Source organism: Drosophila virilis, chromosome X (genome assembly GCF_030788295.1).
Source record: "Drosophila virilis strain 15010-1051.87 chromosome X, Dvir_AGI_RSII-ME, whole genome shotgun sequence".
Classification (NCBI taxonomy): Eukaryota; Metazoa; Arthropoda; class Insecta; order Diptera; family Drosophilidae; genus Drosophila; species Drosophila virilis.
In genome coordinates, this window is record NC_091543.1 from 23,854,968 (window position 1) to 23,873,411 (window position 18,444).

At 41.7% G+C, this 18,444-nt stretch overlaps 5 protein-coding genes across 8 annotated transcripts in view; 3 read left to right on the forward strand and 2 right to left on the reverse strand.

Moving 5' to 3' along the window:
- Window positions 1-657: 657 nt before the first annotated feature.
- Yp3 (Yolk protein 3) lies at window positions 658-2,174 on the forward strand. Its single transcript, XM_002055300.4, has 3 exons — window positions 658-903; window positions 969-1,348; window positions 1,410-2,174. The coding sequence occupies exons 1-3, from the start codon at window positions 717-719 to the stop codon at window positions 2,079-2,081; spliced, it is 1,239 nt and encodes a 412-aa protein (XP_002055336.1). The 5' UTR covers window positions 658-716; the 3' UTR covers window positions 2,082-2,174.
- LOC6631528 (uncharacterized) lies at window positions 1,848-4,710 on the reverse strand. Of its 2 annotated transcripts, XM_002055299.4 has the most exons (3): window positions 4,383-4,705; window positions 3,430-4,297; window positions 1,848-3,375 (listed from the first exon to the last, which is right to left on the reverse strand). In XM_002055299.4, exons 2-3 carry the CDS (start codon window positions 4,243-4,245, stop codon window positions 2,770-2,772), a joined length of 1,422 nt encoding a protein of 473 aa, XP_002055335.3. In that variant the 5' UTR covers window positions 4,246-4,297; window positions 4,383-4,705; the 3' UTR covers window positions 1,848-2,769. The 2 variants fall into 2 exon arrangements, with proteins under 2 accessions (XP_002055335.3, XP_032295548.1); XM_032439657.2 differs by having other exon boundaries at window positions 1,848-4,297; window positions 4,383-4,710.
- A 341-nt stretch (window positions 4,711-5,051) lies between these two features.
- BORCS5 (BLOC-1 related complex subunit 5) lies at window positions 5,052-6,679 on the forward strand. Its single transcript, XM_002055298.4, has one exon. The coding sequence runs from the start codon at window positions 5,279-5,281 to the stop codon at window positions 6,350-6,352; it is 1,074 nt and encodes a 357-aa protein (XP_002055334.1). The 5' UTR covers window positions 5,052-5,278; the 3' UTR covers window positions 6,353-6,679.
- An 851-nt stretch (window positions 6,680-7,530) lies between these two features.
- Window positions 7,531-9,548, reverse strand: LOC6631526 (AH receptor-interacting protein). The gene is made up of 3 exons (XM_002055297.4): window positions 9,301-9,548; window positions 9,012-9,188; window positions 7,531-8,913 (listed from the first exon to the last, which is right to left on the reverse strand). Exons 1-3 carry the CDS (start codon window positions 9,397-9,399, stop codon window positions 8,221-8,223), a joined length of 969 nt encoding a protein of 322 aa, XP_002055333.3. The 5' UTR covers window positions 9,400-9,548; the 3' UTR covers window positions 7,531-8,220.
- Window positions 9,549-9,961: 413 nt separating this feature from the next.
- Window positions 9,962-18,444, forward strand: part of if (integrin subunit alpha inflated) — a 41,911-nt gene continuing 33,428 nt past the window's right edge. For 2 of the 3 annotated variants that reach the window (XM_002055296.4, XM_015170962.3), the window contains exons 1-2: window positions 9,962-10,110; window positions 13,727-14,119. In XM_002055296.4, coding sequence (XP_002055332.1) covers window positions 13,923-14,119 — 197 coding nt within the window. In that variant the 5' untranslated portion in view covers window positions 9,962-10,110; window positions 13,727-13,922. Of the gene's footprint in view, window positions 10,111-11,291; window positions 11,405-13,726; window positions 14,120-18,444 lie in introns of those variants that run through there. The other variant, XM_070210995.1, reaches the window with a different exon arrangement.

The window sequence follows — 18,444 nt, forward strand, 5'->3', positions numbered from 1 at the left end:
CATGCCGAAGATATTCTATCATTCTCAAATGTTATGCAATTTAAACAAAGTACGCTTATTATCATATAAAAAATAGCTGAGGCAAATTAATTTTTGTTTAGACAAGCAAAACGAGTCAAAAGTTAAATGTGCAATTGAATGCATTATCAATATATAGAAATATCAGCGTTATTTTTTATGAATAAAATATGCCGTATTTATCAATGCAGATGTACATATATATAGAAATATTTTAAATGAATGCCCTAAGAAGAAGAAATTACGTTTAATCCCAACTGAAAATGTTGTCGTAGTGCTTATCGGCGGCGACGATAGTCATTAGTTATCGATATATTGTCAATCGAAATCTGGTCACTCTCCTTGCACAACTATGTTGCAGGATGCGTTGCAATTTTGTAATCAGTGGCGATTGCAAACGATTGGCGGGTTCAAAAACCTAAATATGGGTTTCCAAGGGCACCGCGATAAGAACGAGCTTGTTGTATTGTTGCTGTATGGCTTGCAAACTTAAACAGTTTTTGGGTCTGGTTGAGCTTTGCGACACACACGCTTGCCAAGATCAGCAAAAATGCAAATAAGCGACAGCAACAATTTGACACCGACGTCGACTTTGCCGGGGCTATAAAAGGCAAATGTTTGTGGGCAGCAGGTATCAAACGCCGATCAACGTTTGGACACCTTATTCATCTGTAGCTGTTACTTGAAAAGCCTGCATTATGAGCCTGAGACTGTGCCTGCTGGCATGCCTGATTGCGGCCGCCTGTGCCTCCAAGGATCTGCTGAAGCCCACCAAGTGGCTGTCTGCCAATGAGCTGGAGAATGTGCCATCACTGAACGATATCTCCTTTGAGCGTTTGGAGAACATGCCACTGCAAAAGGGCGCCCAGTTGATGGAGAAACTCTGTAGGTGCCTTAAAGCTTACATGCTTTAATCTGGGACTAATTAAATCTCTCGTATACATATATAGATCACATTGCGCACATCAAGCACGATCTGACGCCCAACTTTGTGCCCAGCCCCAGCAACATTCCAGTGAAGATCGTCAAGTCCAATGGCGAGCGTGTCGAGGCCAAGCTGAACAACTATGTGGAGAAGGCCAAGGCTCAGCCCGGTTTCGGTGAAGATGAGGTTACCATTGTGCTGACTGGCTTGCCCCAGACAACGCCCACCATTAAGAAGGCCATGCGCAAGCTGGAGCAGGCTTATCTGCAGCGTTACAATCTGCAGGAGCAGCAGAAGTATGCACAGAACGAACAGAGCCAGAAGAACAAGGAATACGAGACCACATCCAGCGAGGAGTCATCCCAGGAGTGGAAATCAGCCAAAACCACGAGCGGTAATTTGATCGTAAGCATCGATTAACTTGAACATTATTCTGTTTTTGAATTAACAATCCCGTGTCTTATAGATCATCGACTTGGGCGCCACTCTGACCAACTTCAAGCGCTACGCCATGCTCGATGTGGCCAGCACCGGCGCCATGATTGCCCAGACTCTGATTGAACTGACCAACAAGGGTGTGCCCCATGAGATCATCCATGTGATTGGACAGGGTATTGCTGCTCATGTTGCTGGTGCTGCTGGTCAGGAGTTTACCGCTCACACTGGCCACAAGCTGCGTCGCATCTCTGGTCTGGATCCTGCCAAACTTCTGGCGAAGTACCGTGACAACCTTGTTGGTCTGTCGCGCGGCGATGCCGACTTCGTTGATGTCATTCACACATCCAGCCTGGCCATGGGTACACCCATGCGCTGCGGTGATGTTGATTTCTACCCGAACGGACCCATGCAGGGTGTGCCCGGTGCCGAGAATGTCATCGAAGCTGTTATGCGCGCTACCCGTTACTTTGCCGAGTCCGTGCGTCCAGGCAGTGAGCGTAACTTCCCCGCCGTTGCCGCCAACTCGCTGAAGCAGTACAAGGAGAAGGATGGCTTTGGCAAGCGTGCATATATGGGCATCGAGGCCGATTTCGATCTGAAGGGCGATTACATTCTGGAGGTCAACGAGAAGAGCCCCTTCGGCAAGCGTGCTCCTGCCCAGAAACAGATCTCATATCACGGCCTGCGCCATGAGATCTAAGTCACCAACAAACACAACGAAAATGCATTAACAGAAAACAAAACCATATTTACTATATAACAATCAATAAATAAACAGAGCATATTTTCTAAATTGTTGTGCACCCGGTGTGAATATGAGCTGATGTAGCATTAATTATCAAGCTGGCTTGTGATAATCAACAAAAACCTAAATCGAAAACCGTTTAAATGAACATCATGTAAGATCATGTTGCCTTAGCTGCATTTATGAAAATCGCATAGAAAGGCGATAAATGTTGCCTTTTCTATAGCTTAGCAGAGTTGCTCCCTTTTTCAAATTACATCTTATTTCTTTTTAGGTAATCCAGTATGCCACAAGAGATGGAGAGAGAGAGAGACCACAGAAGAGAGCGTGCCGAAACGGTGAGTAGGTTAGAATTAAACTAGATTTTCGCAAGGCAGACATTTCGCTGATGCGGATATACACAAGTATATATTTCCAAGTATCAGGGTCTAATATGTTAAGATATAATGTATTCAGGTATCTAGCTTCAAATCGGAATTGTTTGCGATAGTATTTTTTCTTTTTTTTTAAGTGTAAAAGGGGCTTCCCCATTCTTGTTTATTGCAAAGAGTGGGCAGTTTTGAACTGTCAAGTTAAAGAATATGTTTAAATATGGCCTGCTGTTAAAAGTTATTTGTGATGTCTTAAATTAAGAGACCAGAGATTAGTTAAAATAATGATCAGTTGGTTCCTTTGAAAAAATGTTACGTTTGGTTTGGGATTTATTGTTTGGTCCCGTTTTATTGACATCGTTGGGCAAAGGCCAGTCCACATTGATGTTGCCTCTGTCCGGATCAAAGTCATCCCATTTTCTGATGGGCGGCGACTTCTTATCGAACAAGGATAAGACATTTTTGGCCGCCAACAGATTATCCTTGGCCGTAGAATTGTTACGCTTGATGGGCGCAACGATTCCAAATGATTGTGTGAAACCCCGTGGACGACTGCGTCCCTGACGGCGTTTGACCTTCGAATTTGGCGACATGGAGGCGATAAAATGTTGAGCAGCCGTTGTGGCGGCATCTTTCAGCTCCTGACCCGCCTCCTGTTTGCCCCTATTGTTGCGGCCCATTGCATTTTCATTGGGGCCATGAAACATTGCGCATGGATCCTGAAATCGCGGCATGCCGCCTTCCGGCTGCTTCGACGAGAGCCAGGCATTTATGTTGGCATTTCGATTGTACATTTTCCTCTTGAATCGCGGCGGTATGGCGCCCTCGGGCCCATAGTTCGGATTGTAGAACCGTATACCATATATTGAGGGCATGGCCTGCAATAGAGAAGCGTAATATTCAACTCGGGTCGGCATTCGTAGGCTACTTACGTCGTCCAACGGATCGTAACCATCTTCGGTGTCGACGGTCTCTTCATCGTGCGACACATTTTCCAATGATGGATGCGCCGGATATTCCGGATCTCCGGCTGAATTGAAACTATCCAATGGCGGTTCCAGCAATTCGGTATTATAGAGTGCTCCGTTCACATACACATGTTTGCCACTCGGCTGCCCCGGCTCGAACTGGGACACATTGCCAAAGGGTTCGTTGCACAGCGGGGATCCGGGGTCCGGGCCGCACGGCGGCGGCATAAAATGCATGCTCTGGACATCACCACAGTACGGCTGCTGCATTTGGGCGCACTGCGTCTGCGCCGGCGTCGACGTTGGGGGCATATAGGCGATATTATGCGGCGCATAACCATATGGCGGCTGCACTGCACAGCTCTGGTAGAGATTGGGCTGGCCAGGGCTGAACGATTGCTGCATTAGGCCGCACGGCGCCGGCGGCACAAAGCTCATGCTGGGCGGCTGGCCAATGTTGAACGGTTGGGCATAATTTTGGCTGGCACTCTGCGCATGATTATACAGCTGCCTTATGCCGCCAACTCCGGCCTGCGGATGGAAATTCAAATACGGCTGCTGTGCCTGACCGTTGTGCGGTGGCGCGAAATAATTCATGTTTGGCTGGGCGTAATTAAACGGCGGCTGTCCGGCTCCTTGGCAGCAATGGGCCGGCATATTGGCGGGCATATTTTGCTGCGCATGGGCGTACAGCCACTGCAGAGCGTGCAATTGCAATAGATTGACTCCTTTCGGTTGTTGCGGAGATGTGGAAAGCGGGATTTGGTATTGTGCTTGCATGACAATCGCTCTATTTATTGTTTACCAAAATCTTCTCGAGCTTTGCGCTGGACTTTTGAGGTTAGTTTCGCAAACGAGAAAATATATGTTAGATTTGTTGTTTGTAGAGAAATACAATTGGAAAATCGTGTACTTACGGTTTTAAATGTTGCTGCCGCACTTGTATATTCCTTCCGAATGTCGCGCACAAATTGTTTTTAGACGAAATCTTCAAATACAAGCTGTAATTTTTGTTTTTCTTCCTCTTCGCGTACTTATTTCTTCTGCCGTTTCTTTCAAACAGCACGAATATTCCTCGCGGCACTGTACTCATCTCTATTGTAATCGATTATTAAATTGTCAGCTCTAGGTTAATCGATTTGTACCATCCTTAATATGGGATTAGCGTCGCAGGTTTAAAAGCTGCAAAAAACTATTATTTTTTCGGATTTATCCATGACTTGCAATCAAATTTAACTTTTTTTTCTAAAGCAGTCCCTTGGAAAACATTCAAAAGATTGTATTTTTATACATTTTTCATATATATTTGCCCGCTTTACTGAGAAATTTCATATAGATTTGATCTGTACCCGCAATTGGCATCTACCATATAAAAACACGTTTATAAGATACAGTTTTGCTTTATATGAGGTGCGTAGTAAAGCTAGTTATAAAACTATATATATATATAAGCCTTATGGGGTCGGACGAGGAAGCAGTTATTTCGAAAAAAAGCTACTTTTTAAAATTCGATTTCAAAGGAAAACGGAATGAAACAGAATTTCTTGTTCGATATATCGATATAAGCATCGGGCTCAGAATATCGATATGTTCGATATGAATTACTCAAAGGGAATAGAACAACAAGAAAAACAAATTGCAGCACAAAATAGAACTGTTTGTATAAATTAATTGAAGGTCAAGGAAGGGATTCAAACAATTCCCAAAGACACGGAGAAAATAGGTTTACACATTCCGCCGTGCCTGTAGCACGGACAACGATTCCGCTGCTAAAATAAAATCAATACAAGGGCAGTGGCATCGCCCAAGCGCAATGGGTGCGGAGCACTCGCAACAGCGCATCGAGGCTGACGGCCATGAGATCTTCGAGAGGCGCGACCCGGCACTGACCGTTGACCAAACATCCAATGCAGCTTGTGCCGTTCGCATGAGCGATGGCAGCGCCATGGCTCTAACGGCGGCCGCAGCGGCGGCCACAAACAAACGCCGAGGCGGCGCAGTCCAACATAGGCAGCAGCAGCAACTGCAAACGTTGCCGCACGGAGCTGGCAATGGACCAGCCAGCATTGTGATTGCCAGCAAGCAAATCATTTCGGATACCGCCTCGCCCACTAGTTCCGAGCTGAGCCGGCCGCCCTCGCCACCGCTGAGCGTGTGCTCGGATCTGCCTTATGTCTCCTATACGGATCGACCCATCGGCGATTCACCCAAAATCCGCAACAGGCCCGCCCATATGCTGCAACAGAGCAGCGCAAGTCGTGCCGCGGCACGAAAATCACATCCCGGTGGCATTACCACTGCCATCAAACCAAAGCGGCCGCAGTCGACGGCCTCCAGCCATAACATTGTGATCGTGAAGCCGGGCACACGTGATATTAACGATGACATTGATCCGGATTTGTTGCGTCTGCGCAACATACCGCAGTTTTTGCCGGTGCTGCGCGAGTCAATCAGTTCGGCGACATATACACGAGATACGGAAATTCTGGAGCGCCTGCATTCACAGCATTTGCTTAATATATGCGGCCGCATGCAGACGCATTTGAATCTGTGCGCCAGCCATGTGGCCAGCGAACAGAATCACCTGGTCGAGCGTACCAAGGTGGTTAGCAATTCGATAACGACGCTCTTCGCCAGCTTTGTCGATATGCAGAAGACGTACGCCTCGTATGCGGAACATTTTGCCAAAATTCGCAGCGTTTCGCAGCAGCTGAGCCGCTGTAACTCGCTGCTGCATGAGAATATTGCCAGCCTGGAGACCATCAATAATTTTCTGGACGATGAGGATCGCCTCGAGCCGTTCGTCTGGCGCACCGATGACAACAAGCTGCGTGGCGAAGCCGAGGGCGCCGCCGGCGGCAATAGCAATCGCCTGTGGCGCCTCTAGGTGTGCCGGTCAGCGCCAGTTGTGCATCCAAAGATAGTTTGTTATTAGTCTAACTCTTAACTCGTTTCATGTATTTATTGTGTACATTAACTTTATACATATATATTGTGTATCCAATTGCGCATGTTGAATTTGTTCTTAAGGTTAATTCGGAATTGTTGTTGTACCCTCAGCCGATCTCGTGCATTTGCGTAGTCCACTCCTAATAATAGTCTGTTCCATTCGGAACTGAAACCACTTTGTGTAAATATTACAAATATATAATAATAAATAAAATTTAGCAATGTGTAATACACTTACAGCATTTGCTGCTTTTATCAACTAAAATCCATTAAAATTTTATTAAAGGACCAGTGGGCCTTGTTCATTGCTCAACAATTTTAGCATTGACCCGTTGCCCGCCCCTGAGAAATGGGAAATAATTCATAAATGTATTTTACTTTATTTATTTGTATATATATTAACAGATTTTCACAAAGCTTTTGAAAATGAGTTTAAAGTCGATCGGTATGCATCAAAATTGTATACAACCGTATCCACCAATTTTTCACTGTTGCAGGTGAAATTTCCAAAATCAGTGTAGCACATATTCACGAAGTTTTTATGTTGGGCTTTTGCATTCTTATAAAGATTCTTGGATATGACTTTGAGCCCAGTTTTCATCACGGAGGGCTGAACAACCTCTCAAATGAGTTTTCACAAATATATGTTTGCAAATAATCAATCGGATGATTAATAAACTAATACATCAATTGTTTTTTCGCGAATTTTCCACACATGCGCGTGGAATTTCAGCAAGCTCTGTTTTATCATGCACATACATTAAATAGGTTAATTACAATACAAACTTTAGCTTTCCGCTCTAACCATCAATCAGGACAAACAGTTTTATATATAGACAAATATACATATATATATAAAAAACATATTTCTAAAATGTTTGCTAGCCCGTGTCTCATTCATATGTTATTGTTCAAGAACAACTGCACATTTCGGGGAAAATCAAATAATTGCAAACTACTTGTGAAATAATATTTGTATAGTTTCTCATTAGTTTACTTCGCCAATGTGCGAATCGAATGAATCTAATACCTAAGTTACAATTACTTGAGTAAATAAGATCGAATAGTTCCTTAGTTGCAGTTTTAGGCGTCAACTTTACAAAGAAAACGTGTCTGTTAACAACAATTAGGTAAAATTTATTACACATACATACAATTAGATAGTTCTTAGGAGTCTATATAGATCTAGTTAGTGCACATATAATATATAATTATACATACATGCATGCATATTGAATGCATATTTGGCTTGAACATTAATTATAATTTTGTAGCATTAATTAATACTCTAATATACACATATAAATACAACATATACATATTCGTTCATAATATTTGATGAATCGCCTCTAGGAGTCGGATAAATGGCTGGCAGAAACCGTTTCATATGATAATTCCAAATGTTTAAAATATTATGCAAATGCCAATAGTATTAATGGAGAGTGAGATGGACAGAAGAGAGAGAGAGAGTGAGAGAGAGATGGAGAACGCGAGAGTGTGAAATATGTTTTGAATTCATTGTCGCCATCTCTTTCGTGCACTTGCTCGTAATCGTGCCCGTCCACGTTCACGTCTGCGTCGACGTTTCTGGATAGCCACGAACAGTGTTTTATATAGGGTCCAGCAGCAGAGCAGCTGATTAAAAATCAAACAGAGCATAATAAACCCTTTGGAGCAGTGCATGGCCAAAGAGTAGACGTAGCTACCCTTTAGCCAGAAGAGAAAAGCATTGGCTAACTGTTAACGCTGCGCATAGCTGCTCCAATAAACGAGGAGCATGAGCAGTATGTTAGCGCAACTTATATTCTAGAAGAGCTTTTGCATATGGATGCGATCCTGAACGTTGCGTTCATGCTGCTGCTCCTCAATGGCCTTCAGCTCCCGGGCAACGGTTGACTTCAGTGTTCCATCCAAGCCGAGCGCATCGATAAAGTCGCGGCGTGCCTGTGCCGGATTCCATGCGCCCGCATGTGCCTTGGCACGCCGAAACAGCGCCTTCACATTGCGCGGATCCAGCGTAAGCACCTCGTTGCAGTGCTCAATGACGGCATAATAATCACCAGCAATCAGACGGCACTGGGCGTAGTTCAGTAGCAGTGGAGTCTTAATGCTAGCCAGCTGCTGCCACTCGTCATCGTGTGGCTTCTCCTTGAGCATCAGCTGCTCGATCATGCCAACCGCATCGCGATAACATATCTCCGCCTCGGCATACTCGTGCGCTTTATAGTGACGATTGCCGCGCTCCCGCAAGGTGTGTGTGGCGAGCATTTTCTCATCATCGGTCATTTGCCAGCGCTCCTTTTCATACTCTTCGGGCAGCTCAATGGATATTAATTCGATGATGAACTCCAAATCGACAGGTCTTTGCAGCAGCTCATCCAGATCCTCGTAGCCGATGCCCTCGTTCTGCAATGTCATGCCGCAGCAATGACGACGCTCCTCCGGCTTTTTGCCAATGTCGCGCAGCGTTTTCGAAATGAACGGATATTGGGCACAAAGCTGTATGGCAAATTAGGGAAATTATAGATATAGATATATGGGTGTATACATATAAAATGGGGTCATTGTGCCATCCAGGGCAGTCGCTGTGCGCTTACCGATTTGTGCACGGTAAACTTGGCTACCTCGTTGAGGGACATTTTCTGCACAATCACCTCCCACACTTCCAATTTGAATTTCTTGCCCAGCACCAGCTCCATCGGCTTGTTGATTTTCTTGCTATCGTCCACGATTCGCACATCGTTGGCCCGACGTGTTTGAAAATGGAATTTTACCTGCAAATCGAAATTGTGTCATAAACTTTCTCGGGCCAGGGTCGGCCTTGGCCCAGTTTAAGTCCTGGAATTAAGTTGAGTGCACAACTGTTGCCTCATATTATTTGCTTACCCTGGTGCCAGGCTTTAGTTCGATGTATTTGTTGCCAGGATTTAGAATTTCCTTGATAATGGGCTTTGCATTATTATCTGAATCCACTTGTTTCTCCATTTCGGTGTTATTTCTTTTCTTTTTTTCTAACTTTTCAAGCGAACTTGCAAATGCTGCTACCACTCGTTGATACTGTTCTTGCCCAACAAAGGACAACAAACTGCACTAAAAACAAAATGCAAATATTCTAGACCTGATTAGTGATGAGCAGGTGTTTGGCAAGCCAAAATGTGGCAACGCTAAGGTTTGCTAGCAAATCGATTGTTTAATTTACTATCGATATATGTATGTTTGTCATCTCTCGTAACTTGAATTATCCAAATTCATTCCAGTACATTCAGATAATTATTATTTGGCTTATTTGTAATATTTTAATTAAGTTAAAATGAGGAACAAATAGAATATACATATGTATGCCACTCTTATTAAGGACGCAATATAATTTTTTGTATGACAGGCGCAATGCATTGGCGCTATCGGTTAGCTGCCTAATTTCGACTAGTTAATCGAATACCGCAGCAGACAGCGCTGCCATTTTGCAGCCAAGGGTTGCCAGTTTCTTTGAACACTGTCAGCTGGCAAGCCAGCCGTCTGACCGCCAACTATGAACTATGCTACGTTTTCCCCTTACTTTATTCGGTCGCGTGTAGCGTAGCTTGACAGTTGTCTGTGCGCGCTCTGTTGTTTGCTTAAGTGCCAAAAGACCGTTACACGAACAGTTTAAGAATTAAAAAATTATTTGCATTTGCCTAAGCTGAATGCCATTTAATTGTTCGTATATATCGTTATAAATGTTCTAATTGTTTATTTTTTTTCGTGTGTGTGTGTGTGTGTGCGTATGTGTATCAGTGCGAGTGAGCTGTGTAATATTGATAATAATAACAACATTGCATCTTAATTACAATCTCAACGACCACATCACAATCAATTACAGCCAGACAGCTGCTCTCAAGTTTTGCAATTTAAACAGTCAAAGCTTCGCGCCGCCGTCTACTCAAAGATTGCCACCACCCGCTCCGCAATATATTAAATTCAAATACAAATACTCAGAGTCGCTTATGCATAAATATATATATATATATGTATATTGAACAAGATGATATATTCAAATGTCATTTGTTGTTGTTGTTGGTGTTGCCGTGTTGTAGTATTAATTGCTTTTCTAAACAATTACATATTTGTGCGGGCATGCACTGCGTATGCGTAATATTTTATACAAATTTTTAACTGTGAACTGAACTTGAATTTCAATTAGAATTCCGATTTTAAGGAGAGAGAGAGAGAGAGATAGAAGAACGCATTAAATATAAAAAAATATTGATATGTACCTTTCAAAAGTTGACGCTGTTTTTTTGGACCACCTGAGCATCTTTTCCGCTAGCGTGGGCGTGCGCTATGCTCTATATATAATTTTCGTATATATCAGGCATAATTTATACAAAAATGACACATCAACACGATCGTGTTTTTGTCTTTGTTGTTTTTTGGTTTTTCTAAAAGAAACAAATCTGTGGCTAACGTAAATTACATTCAAATGTTGCCTGCCTACTCAACATGGCAAAAGAGAGACAACAACAACAACAACAGCGTGTGTGTGTGTGTGTGTGTGTGTGTGTGTGTGTGTGTGTGTGTAAATATATACATATATGATCATGTGCAGCCCACACAGCAGCCCCCAAACATCTAACCTGCCAGTTAATAAAACTTTGGCTTTTGCTCTAAGATCGTTTTGCTCTCAACTCTCTCGCCGTAATTTTGTTCATTTTTTCTTTTTGTTTTTGTTATTTTTTTATTTGTGAGTAGGCGACGCTGTTGGGGCCGGAACTGTGGCGCGAGCGAACACAGGTACACTACAAGCAACAAAAACAGCAAAAACTATAAGAAAAAAAAAAAAAAACAAAAACAACAACAAAACTCAGAGCTACAGAGATACACACAGAGATACACCGAGACACATCGATGTTAGCTGAAGTTTTTTGTGTTTTCTTTTGAATTTGTTCGCGCAGTCGTTGTTCAAATTCTGCTGCGTTCTGAGGCTTCGTATGTTTTAGAACACAAACAAAACGTAATAATAATAATAATAATAAATAATTGCAAATAATAATTGTTAAAAACGCGGCACGCGACGGTCTAAATTCTCGACTGTGTGTATCAATGAATAGTTTCAGATTCTGAAAGACTTTGCAGTAAATTAAATAACATATATAATATATATACTATATTAATTGATACATCCAATCGTTTTTTTTTTTTTTTCGAATATTTATTTTTTATTTTATTTTTTTTAAATTTTGTGCAATAAATTAAAAGTGACGCATAAGCTAAAATATTTTGAGAATATAAAAACAAGTCTGTGATCCGCGCTTGTATAATCATGCATTAGCATACTGTTCTATATGCATACCGTTTTTTTTTTGTTGTGTGCTTAAAGAGATTACGATTCTTTTGGATGTCGCCCTAATTATTATTAAACATATCAAAAGAGTTTTTTATATTCTAACAAAACATTTACAAATCTTGGATTATCATTATGTTTTATTTTATGTATTTCGATTTGTTATAGCTAATTAAATATTCTAAAATTCAAGCTTAACCTTCACACACACACACACACACACACACACACACGCCTGATCTAGCAGTTAATTATGAGCAAACATATTGTTGTGGTGTTTTTTAAATATACATACATATGTACATATGTATATGCATGTAAATTTTTTTTTTTTTTTTTTTTAATTTTAAGAGAATTTGTTGTCTCAGCTGTTGGTTTACCGAAGGCTTAACGCCTTGAATGCCCAGCAATTTGGTTGTAGAATTGGCTACAATTGAAGCGTTTAGCTTATTTTTATAACAGTCTCGCTGACTAATGCAGTAGATCTAAGGTATACATATTTACTAAATATATACATATATGCACTGACACACACATGTGTGTATATATATACATATGTATATATATCTTTACTGGGCGTACGCATCGTATCTTTGAAATCTCCGATTCTAGATTCTAGCATGTGGCCCTCATTTCTCGTATGTGCTCTCGCTGCGCTCCCTCTCTCTTTCGCACTCTCAGCCACATTTATTTTTAGACGATCGCGATCGTGTGTATTGACTTTGTATGCGCCCATGTATGTATGTATGTGTGTGTGTGTGTGTGTGTTGCTGTGCGTTTGTCTACTCTCTGACGCTGCGCTGTTTTCGCTTTTCGGCATTTAACGGTAACCCAAAAAGAGCATCCAACAGCGTAGAGAGGCGCAAAAGTTGCAATAATTATATGCCCCGCTCTCTGATTTAACGGTTTTATTAGCACACAGTCAACACTCGCACAGGCAAGACATGGCCCAGCATATTAATATCGAATGTATGTATGTACATACATGCATATATATGTATGTGTACCTATGTACAATATGCGTGTGCATGTATGTATGTATGTGTACTAAATCGAATGTCGTTGGCCATATGGCGCGTTTACCGCAAGTCAATTTTTAATATTTTCACAAAAGCAAACGCAATTTGTATTTTTGTTTTGTTTTGGTTTGTATGACTGTTCGCCGCCGCTCAATGAATGGCAACCATCAATGAGCTTGGAATTGTCGTTGTGGCGCCCACACACAATACTCACACACACACACACACGTGCGAATTGTGCATGATGCCCACTTGTCAAATGTTACCTGCGCTGCAGCGCAGTCACTATCAAACGCCAACGCCAACGGCAACGCCAACGCTAAAGCGCTGCCGCCGCCGACGCCGCCACCTTCATTGCATATGCAATTTTTGCAGTCACGGCTGCGCAGTCGCTGTTTGGTTTGCAACTTGACTAAACGGCAATGCTTGTCATTTGATTTTGGCAACCTGTTCTACTACGTTTTCTCTGTGTTACGTCAGCAGCAGTGACGATTTTAGCTGAGAGCAAATGCTGACGCACTGCTGCTGCTGCTTCTACTTCTGCTGCTGCTGCGGTGACAAGCGGAGAGCGCGCCAATGAAAGAATCAAAAGCTAAGCACATAAATAAACAAGAATTTTGGTGACTGCGAAGCATCGCACAAAATATAACAAAATGCCAAAAATCTGTCCAAAAACTTGATTTCGTGTGTGTGTGTGTGTCGTGTGTGTGTGTGTGTGTGTGTGCTGTCTCAATTCTTGCCACTAGCGGCTGCTTTTTAATTTCGCTGAGCTGAGCGGTTTCTCAAGTCATTTCGGCCAAGGTTGCAGACAAGAGACAACTTGAGATCATAAAATAAATAAAGCTTGTCTATGTATGTATGCATGCACACATGTGTGTGGGTGCGTGTCTGAGTATGTGCGTGTGCTTGTGTGTGTGTTTGTTTTGACCATATGCGCGATTTGCAACGCTAAACATTCAATTTATTGCAACAGTTTAAACAACAATCAAGCCCAACAACAACAATATTAACGAAAATGCAATAAAAGTGTGAAAAAATACAAAAAAAAAAAAAAAAAACAAAATCTAAAGCTAAAGCCAGCAAAGAAGCGACAACAACAACATCCATAGTAACAATAACAATAGCAATAACAATAAGAATAACAACAACGAAACAACACACGCCACATCATGATCAGCAGATGGTGTAGCCTACAGGCCCTGCTGCTGCTGCTCATGATGATGATGCACTGCAGCAGAAACCCGACAACAAACGCCTACAACATCGATCTGCCCAGCTACGTACGGCATCGGCATGCCAGCAATTCCATGTTCGGCTTCAGCATTGCGCTGCACAAGGCCCGCAACGATTTTACCAACTTCAACTCGTAAGTACCCCAATGAATGTACATATATAATAAATATATTTATTTATCCCGAGCATATAACTACTTATATAAGTATTAAATATCCCGAGCCTTAGATATGGCAAGTGTATGCGAGTGGCAAACGGCGACATCGCCGATTCCATAAAGTATGTATGCATGCGTATTCTATGATCTCAGAGACTATGAGAGCTATAGAAGGTTGAAATTTTGTATTCAGGCTCTATCAAATGCTATGTACATATTCAGAAAGTCTACAACTCGTATAACTTCCCAAAAAAATTAAAAATATATCATCAAATGAAATTGTCACTGGTTCTGTTTTCCGTTTCCATAAAGTATATGTGCATATTCATCGAACTCGGGAACTCTAAAAGCTAGAGACTTGAAATCTGGTATGCAGGCTGTAATTGAGTAAATACATATCCGGATTATCTCACTTTTTAATGGTTCTGTTCTCTGGCCTTATAAAATATATAGGCATGCTTTGCGAACTCAGGAGCTCAGGAACTTTAAGAGCTGGAGACTTGAAATTTGGTACGCTGCTCCTCATATAGTAAATAGACATAAAGCCAGTCTCACATTTTGGGTTATTCACTCAAAATTAAAAATGTCCCATTAATAATATAAACTCAATATTTGCTGAATCTTTAAGATGTGGAGTCTTGAGATTTGGTAAGCGATAGTAAGAACATTTCCTGGATGTCTCACTTTTTAGATAACTTTGCCGAAAATTGCCAACAAAAATATTGTCGTTGCGGCCTACATTTGATCTTTGTCCAAAATTGGCATCTGCCCATTATGGTTAGATATAGCCAATAGTTGGCATTAAGTTGTTATTCCTTGAATGTATTGTATATTAAACTGAATTAATGTGATATGAGAGCATAATAAGTGTTGTTTATAGCTGACTTTTTTAGCTTCTTCTAAGGTTAGAAATTCTTTCGAATTTTTATTAAACCATGCATTTGTTTAAGCAAATGCCAGTTTCACGTTTAGTTTACAAAATATCTCGAATTTGAAGCGTACACAGAAGTGCTTATGTAAATCGAGCGAACGACCTTCTGACACCCGATACAGAAACGCCGCGACAGAGCCAAAGAGTGACAGTGACATATGCATACCTAAGCACAAACACACACGCACGCACACACGCACACACACACATACATGTACAGGGAAATTTTTCAATGCCAGAGTGCGCATGCGCGCCGGAAACAATCAAGCATGACAAACAAAAAGTATCTTTTACTTAATAGATACGCCCCCCTCTTTCCCCCTACCGCTACAAGGAACAGCCAAATTGAAAAGATGCACATAACGAGAACATTTGGCAGTGTTACCAGCTGCCGCTAGAAAAAAGTAGCTGAAATTCAATGTTAAATAGCTAAATTTGTTATTGAGCTGCCAAAATCAGTAAGAGGTTCCAGTCGGGAGCTCCCGACTAGGGAATACCCTGAACCCTCTTCTTCCAACATCAAATGCATATATATATTCTATTTTAAAAAACAGAATATCGGTATCGATTTTTATTGATTGCTTGAAAACGGAGTAAGTTATCGATTATCGGAAACAAACTCGATCTCCGCAGGCACTAGCAGCACCTACATCTAAAATTTCAAGTCTATAGCTCAGGGTATAATCATCGAAAAAGTTTCCATTATCGCACCGACCTCGATTTTGAGAAAAAACGTGATGTACGTTTGACCCCTTGCCATTTTGTCGATTTGGGTCAAAATTTTGGATATCCTTGTTTTTGATGCCAATCGATAGAACTGATACTTACGAGTTAAAAATGGTATACAATTCCAAAATCGGACATTATTTGACGGAAATATTCCAAAAAATCATCAGAAAGGTTGACATTACGAACGAATCGGTTTTTGTCTACAACATTGTTTTTAACAAAACGATGTTTAATTTGTTTGAATGCTTATTAAAGGTAGGGATCTGTACGCATTCAAAAAGGTATAACATTTTAAAATCAGACATTATTTACCCGAGATATTAAAAAAATATCATCGAAAAAGTTTTGATTTTCGTACCGACCTCTATTTTGAATCCGCGCGGAGTTATGTCGTTTTGGAACGTCATATCTCCATGCGGAGTTATGTCGTTTTGTAACGTCATATCTCCACGAGGAGTTATGTCGTTTTGGAACGTCATATCCCCATGCGGAGTTATGTCGTTTTGGAACGTCATATCTCCGCGCGGAGTTATGTCGTTTTGGAACGTCATATCTCCGCGCGGAGTTATGTCGTTTTGGAACGTCATATCTCCACGCGGAGCTATGTCGTTTGGGAACGTCATATCTCCACGAGGAGCTATGTCGTTTTGGAACGTCATATCTCCACAAGGAGTTATGTCGTTTTGGAACGTCATATCTCCGCGCGGAGTTATGTCGTTTTGGAACGTCATATCTCCGCGCGGAGTTATGTCGTTTTGGAACGTCATATCTCCATGCGGAGTTATGTCGTTTTGTAACGTCATATCTCCACGAGGAGTTATGTCGTTTTGGAACGTCATATCTCCATGCGGAGTTATGTCGTTTTGGAACGTCATATCTCCGCGCGGAGTTATGTCGTTTTGGAACGTCATATCTCCGCGCGGAGTTATGTCGTTTTGGAACGTCATATCTCCACGCGGAGCTATGTCGTTTGGGAACGTCATATCTCCACGAGGAGCTATGTCGTTTTGGAACGTCATATCTCCACAAGGAGTTATGTCGTTTTGGAACGTCATATCTCCGCGCGGAGTTATGTCGTTTTGGAACGTCATATCTCCGCGCGGAGTTATGTCGTTTTGGAACGTCATATCTCCATGCGGAGTTATGTCGTTTTGTAACGTCATATCTCCACGAGGAGTTATGTCGTTTTGGAACGTCATATCTCCATGCGGAGTTATGTCGTTTTGTAACGTCATATCTCCACGAGGAGTTATGTCGTTTTGGAACGTCATATCTCCATGCGGAGTTATGTCGTTTTGTAACGTCATATCTCCACGAGGAGTTATGTCGTTTTGGAACGTCATATCTCCATGCGGAGCTATTACGCGAGATATTAAAAAAAATCAACGAAAAAGTTTCGATTTTCGCACCGACCTCTATTTTGAATCCGCGGGGAGTTATGTCGTTTTGGAACGTCATATCTCCGCGCGGAGTTATGTCGTTTTGGAACGTCATATCTCCGCGCGGAGTTATGTCGTTTTGGAACGTCATATCTCCGCGCGGAGTTATGTCGTTTTGGAACGTCATATCTCCGCGCGGAGTTATGTCGTTTTGGAACGTCATATCTCCGCGCGGAGTTATGTCGTTTTGGAACGTCATATCTCCGCGCGGAGTTATGTCGTTTTGGAACGTCATATCTCCGCGCGAAGTTATTACCCGAGATATTAAAAAAACACACACACACATCATTGTTATGAGTTTTTTTGGACAGTCGCTGATAGTGACTCAAGTGATAGCCAGTGATAAGCGTAAGTATCCTTTTATCAGAACGCAGGAGCAGCAGCCGCAGCCGCCGACAGCCTTCGCGGCAGTTACAAGAGCGATCGGAAACTGAGACTTGAATTGCAACTGAAGCTGATAACTTTGCTCTGACTGAGTGTTGATATTTCTGTATGAAAGAACGAATATTTTCGGCAAGCCGAAGATTGAATACCCTCGCTGAGAAGGGCTGACAAGAACCTTGCGTTAAAGCCATATGATATTGGACTACTACGATGTTGTTGGGATTTGACTCATATATGTATGAAGTACATAGCTTGTAAATGCCAAGTTTTTGTGACGATATTCTAAAAAAAGTCGATTATACTTGCACTTAGTTTTGGACCGATCAGCTTTATGATATTAGTGTTTCGATGAAACAATGTGTTAGCTCCAAAAAAGGCACAGGATAGTTTTAAGAAGTGAGAGATTAGACATGGCATGACTACGTCGAATCGTCTGTTCATATTGATCAAGAATATATAGACTATATGTCTTCGATGTGTTACAAATTTAATGAGCATATCTAAGTACCCATGGCAAGTGTATAAAATAAAATACAGAAAAAAAGTGCTGACAAGCAGCTCCATTTCGGGAGCAATTTCATGTTTATTTATGATACCAGAGTTGTAAGTACAATTTAGGGCTCATAATGAGCATAAAGTACATATTTATGTGCATATAAAGAAAGATTTTAACGTCTTTGATAATGGAATGAAAAAAACAGTTTAATAGATAGTGCATATATGTTCCATGCATCGCTTAATGAAGCTGGAAAACCCGTTGAAGAATCCGAAAGTTTATGAAATAACTGAAGGAAGCAAGAGTAGAACATAAGAAAGCT

What these genes read in the sequence shown, in the direction of transcription:
- BORCS5 (XM_002055298.4), top strand. Translation starts at nt 5,279, where the DNA reads ATGGGTGCGGAGCACTCGCAACAGCGCATCGAGGCTGACGGCCATGAG.
- Yp3 (XM_002055300.4), top strand. Translation starts at nt 717, where the DNA reads ATGAGCCTGAGACTGTGCCTGCTGGCATGCCTGATTGCGGCCGCCTGT. An exon ending in CCAGTTGATGGAGAAACTCT is followed by an intron (nt 904 to 968) that starts GTAGGTGCCTTA and finishes ATACATATATAG; the next exon opens with ATCACATTGCGCACATCAAG. An exon ending in CCACGAGCGGTAATTTGATC is followed by an intron (nt 1,349 to 1,409) that starts GTAAGCATCGAT and finishes CGTGTCTTATAG; the next exon opens with ATCATCGACTTGGGCGCCAC.
- LOC6631528 (XM_032439657.2), bottom strand. Translation starts at nt 4,245, where the DNA reads ATGCAAGCACAATACCAAATCCCGCTTTCCACATCTCCGCAACAACCG.
- LOC6631526 (XM_002055297.4), bottom strand. Translation starts at nt 9,399, where the DNA reads ATGGAGAAACAAGTGGATTCAGATAATAATGCAAAGCCCATTATCAAG. An exon ending in AACTAAAGCCTGGCACCAGG is followed by an intron (nt 9,189 to 9,300) that starts GTAAGCAAATAA and finishes TTCGATTTGCAG; the next exon opens with GTAAAATTCCATTTTCAAAC. An exon ending in AGTTTACCGTGCACAAATCG is followed by an intron (nt 8,914 to 9,011) that starts GTAAGCGCACAG and finishes TTTGCCATACAG; the next exon opens with CTTTGTGCCCAATATCCGTT.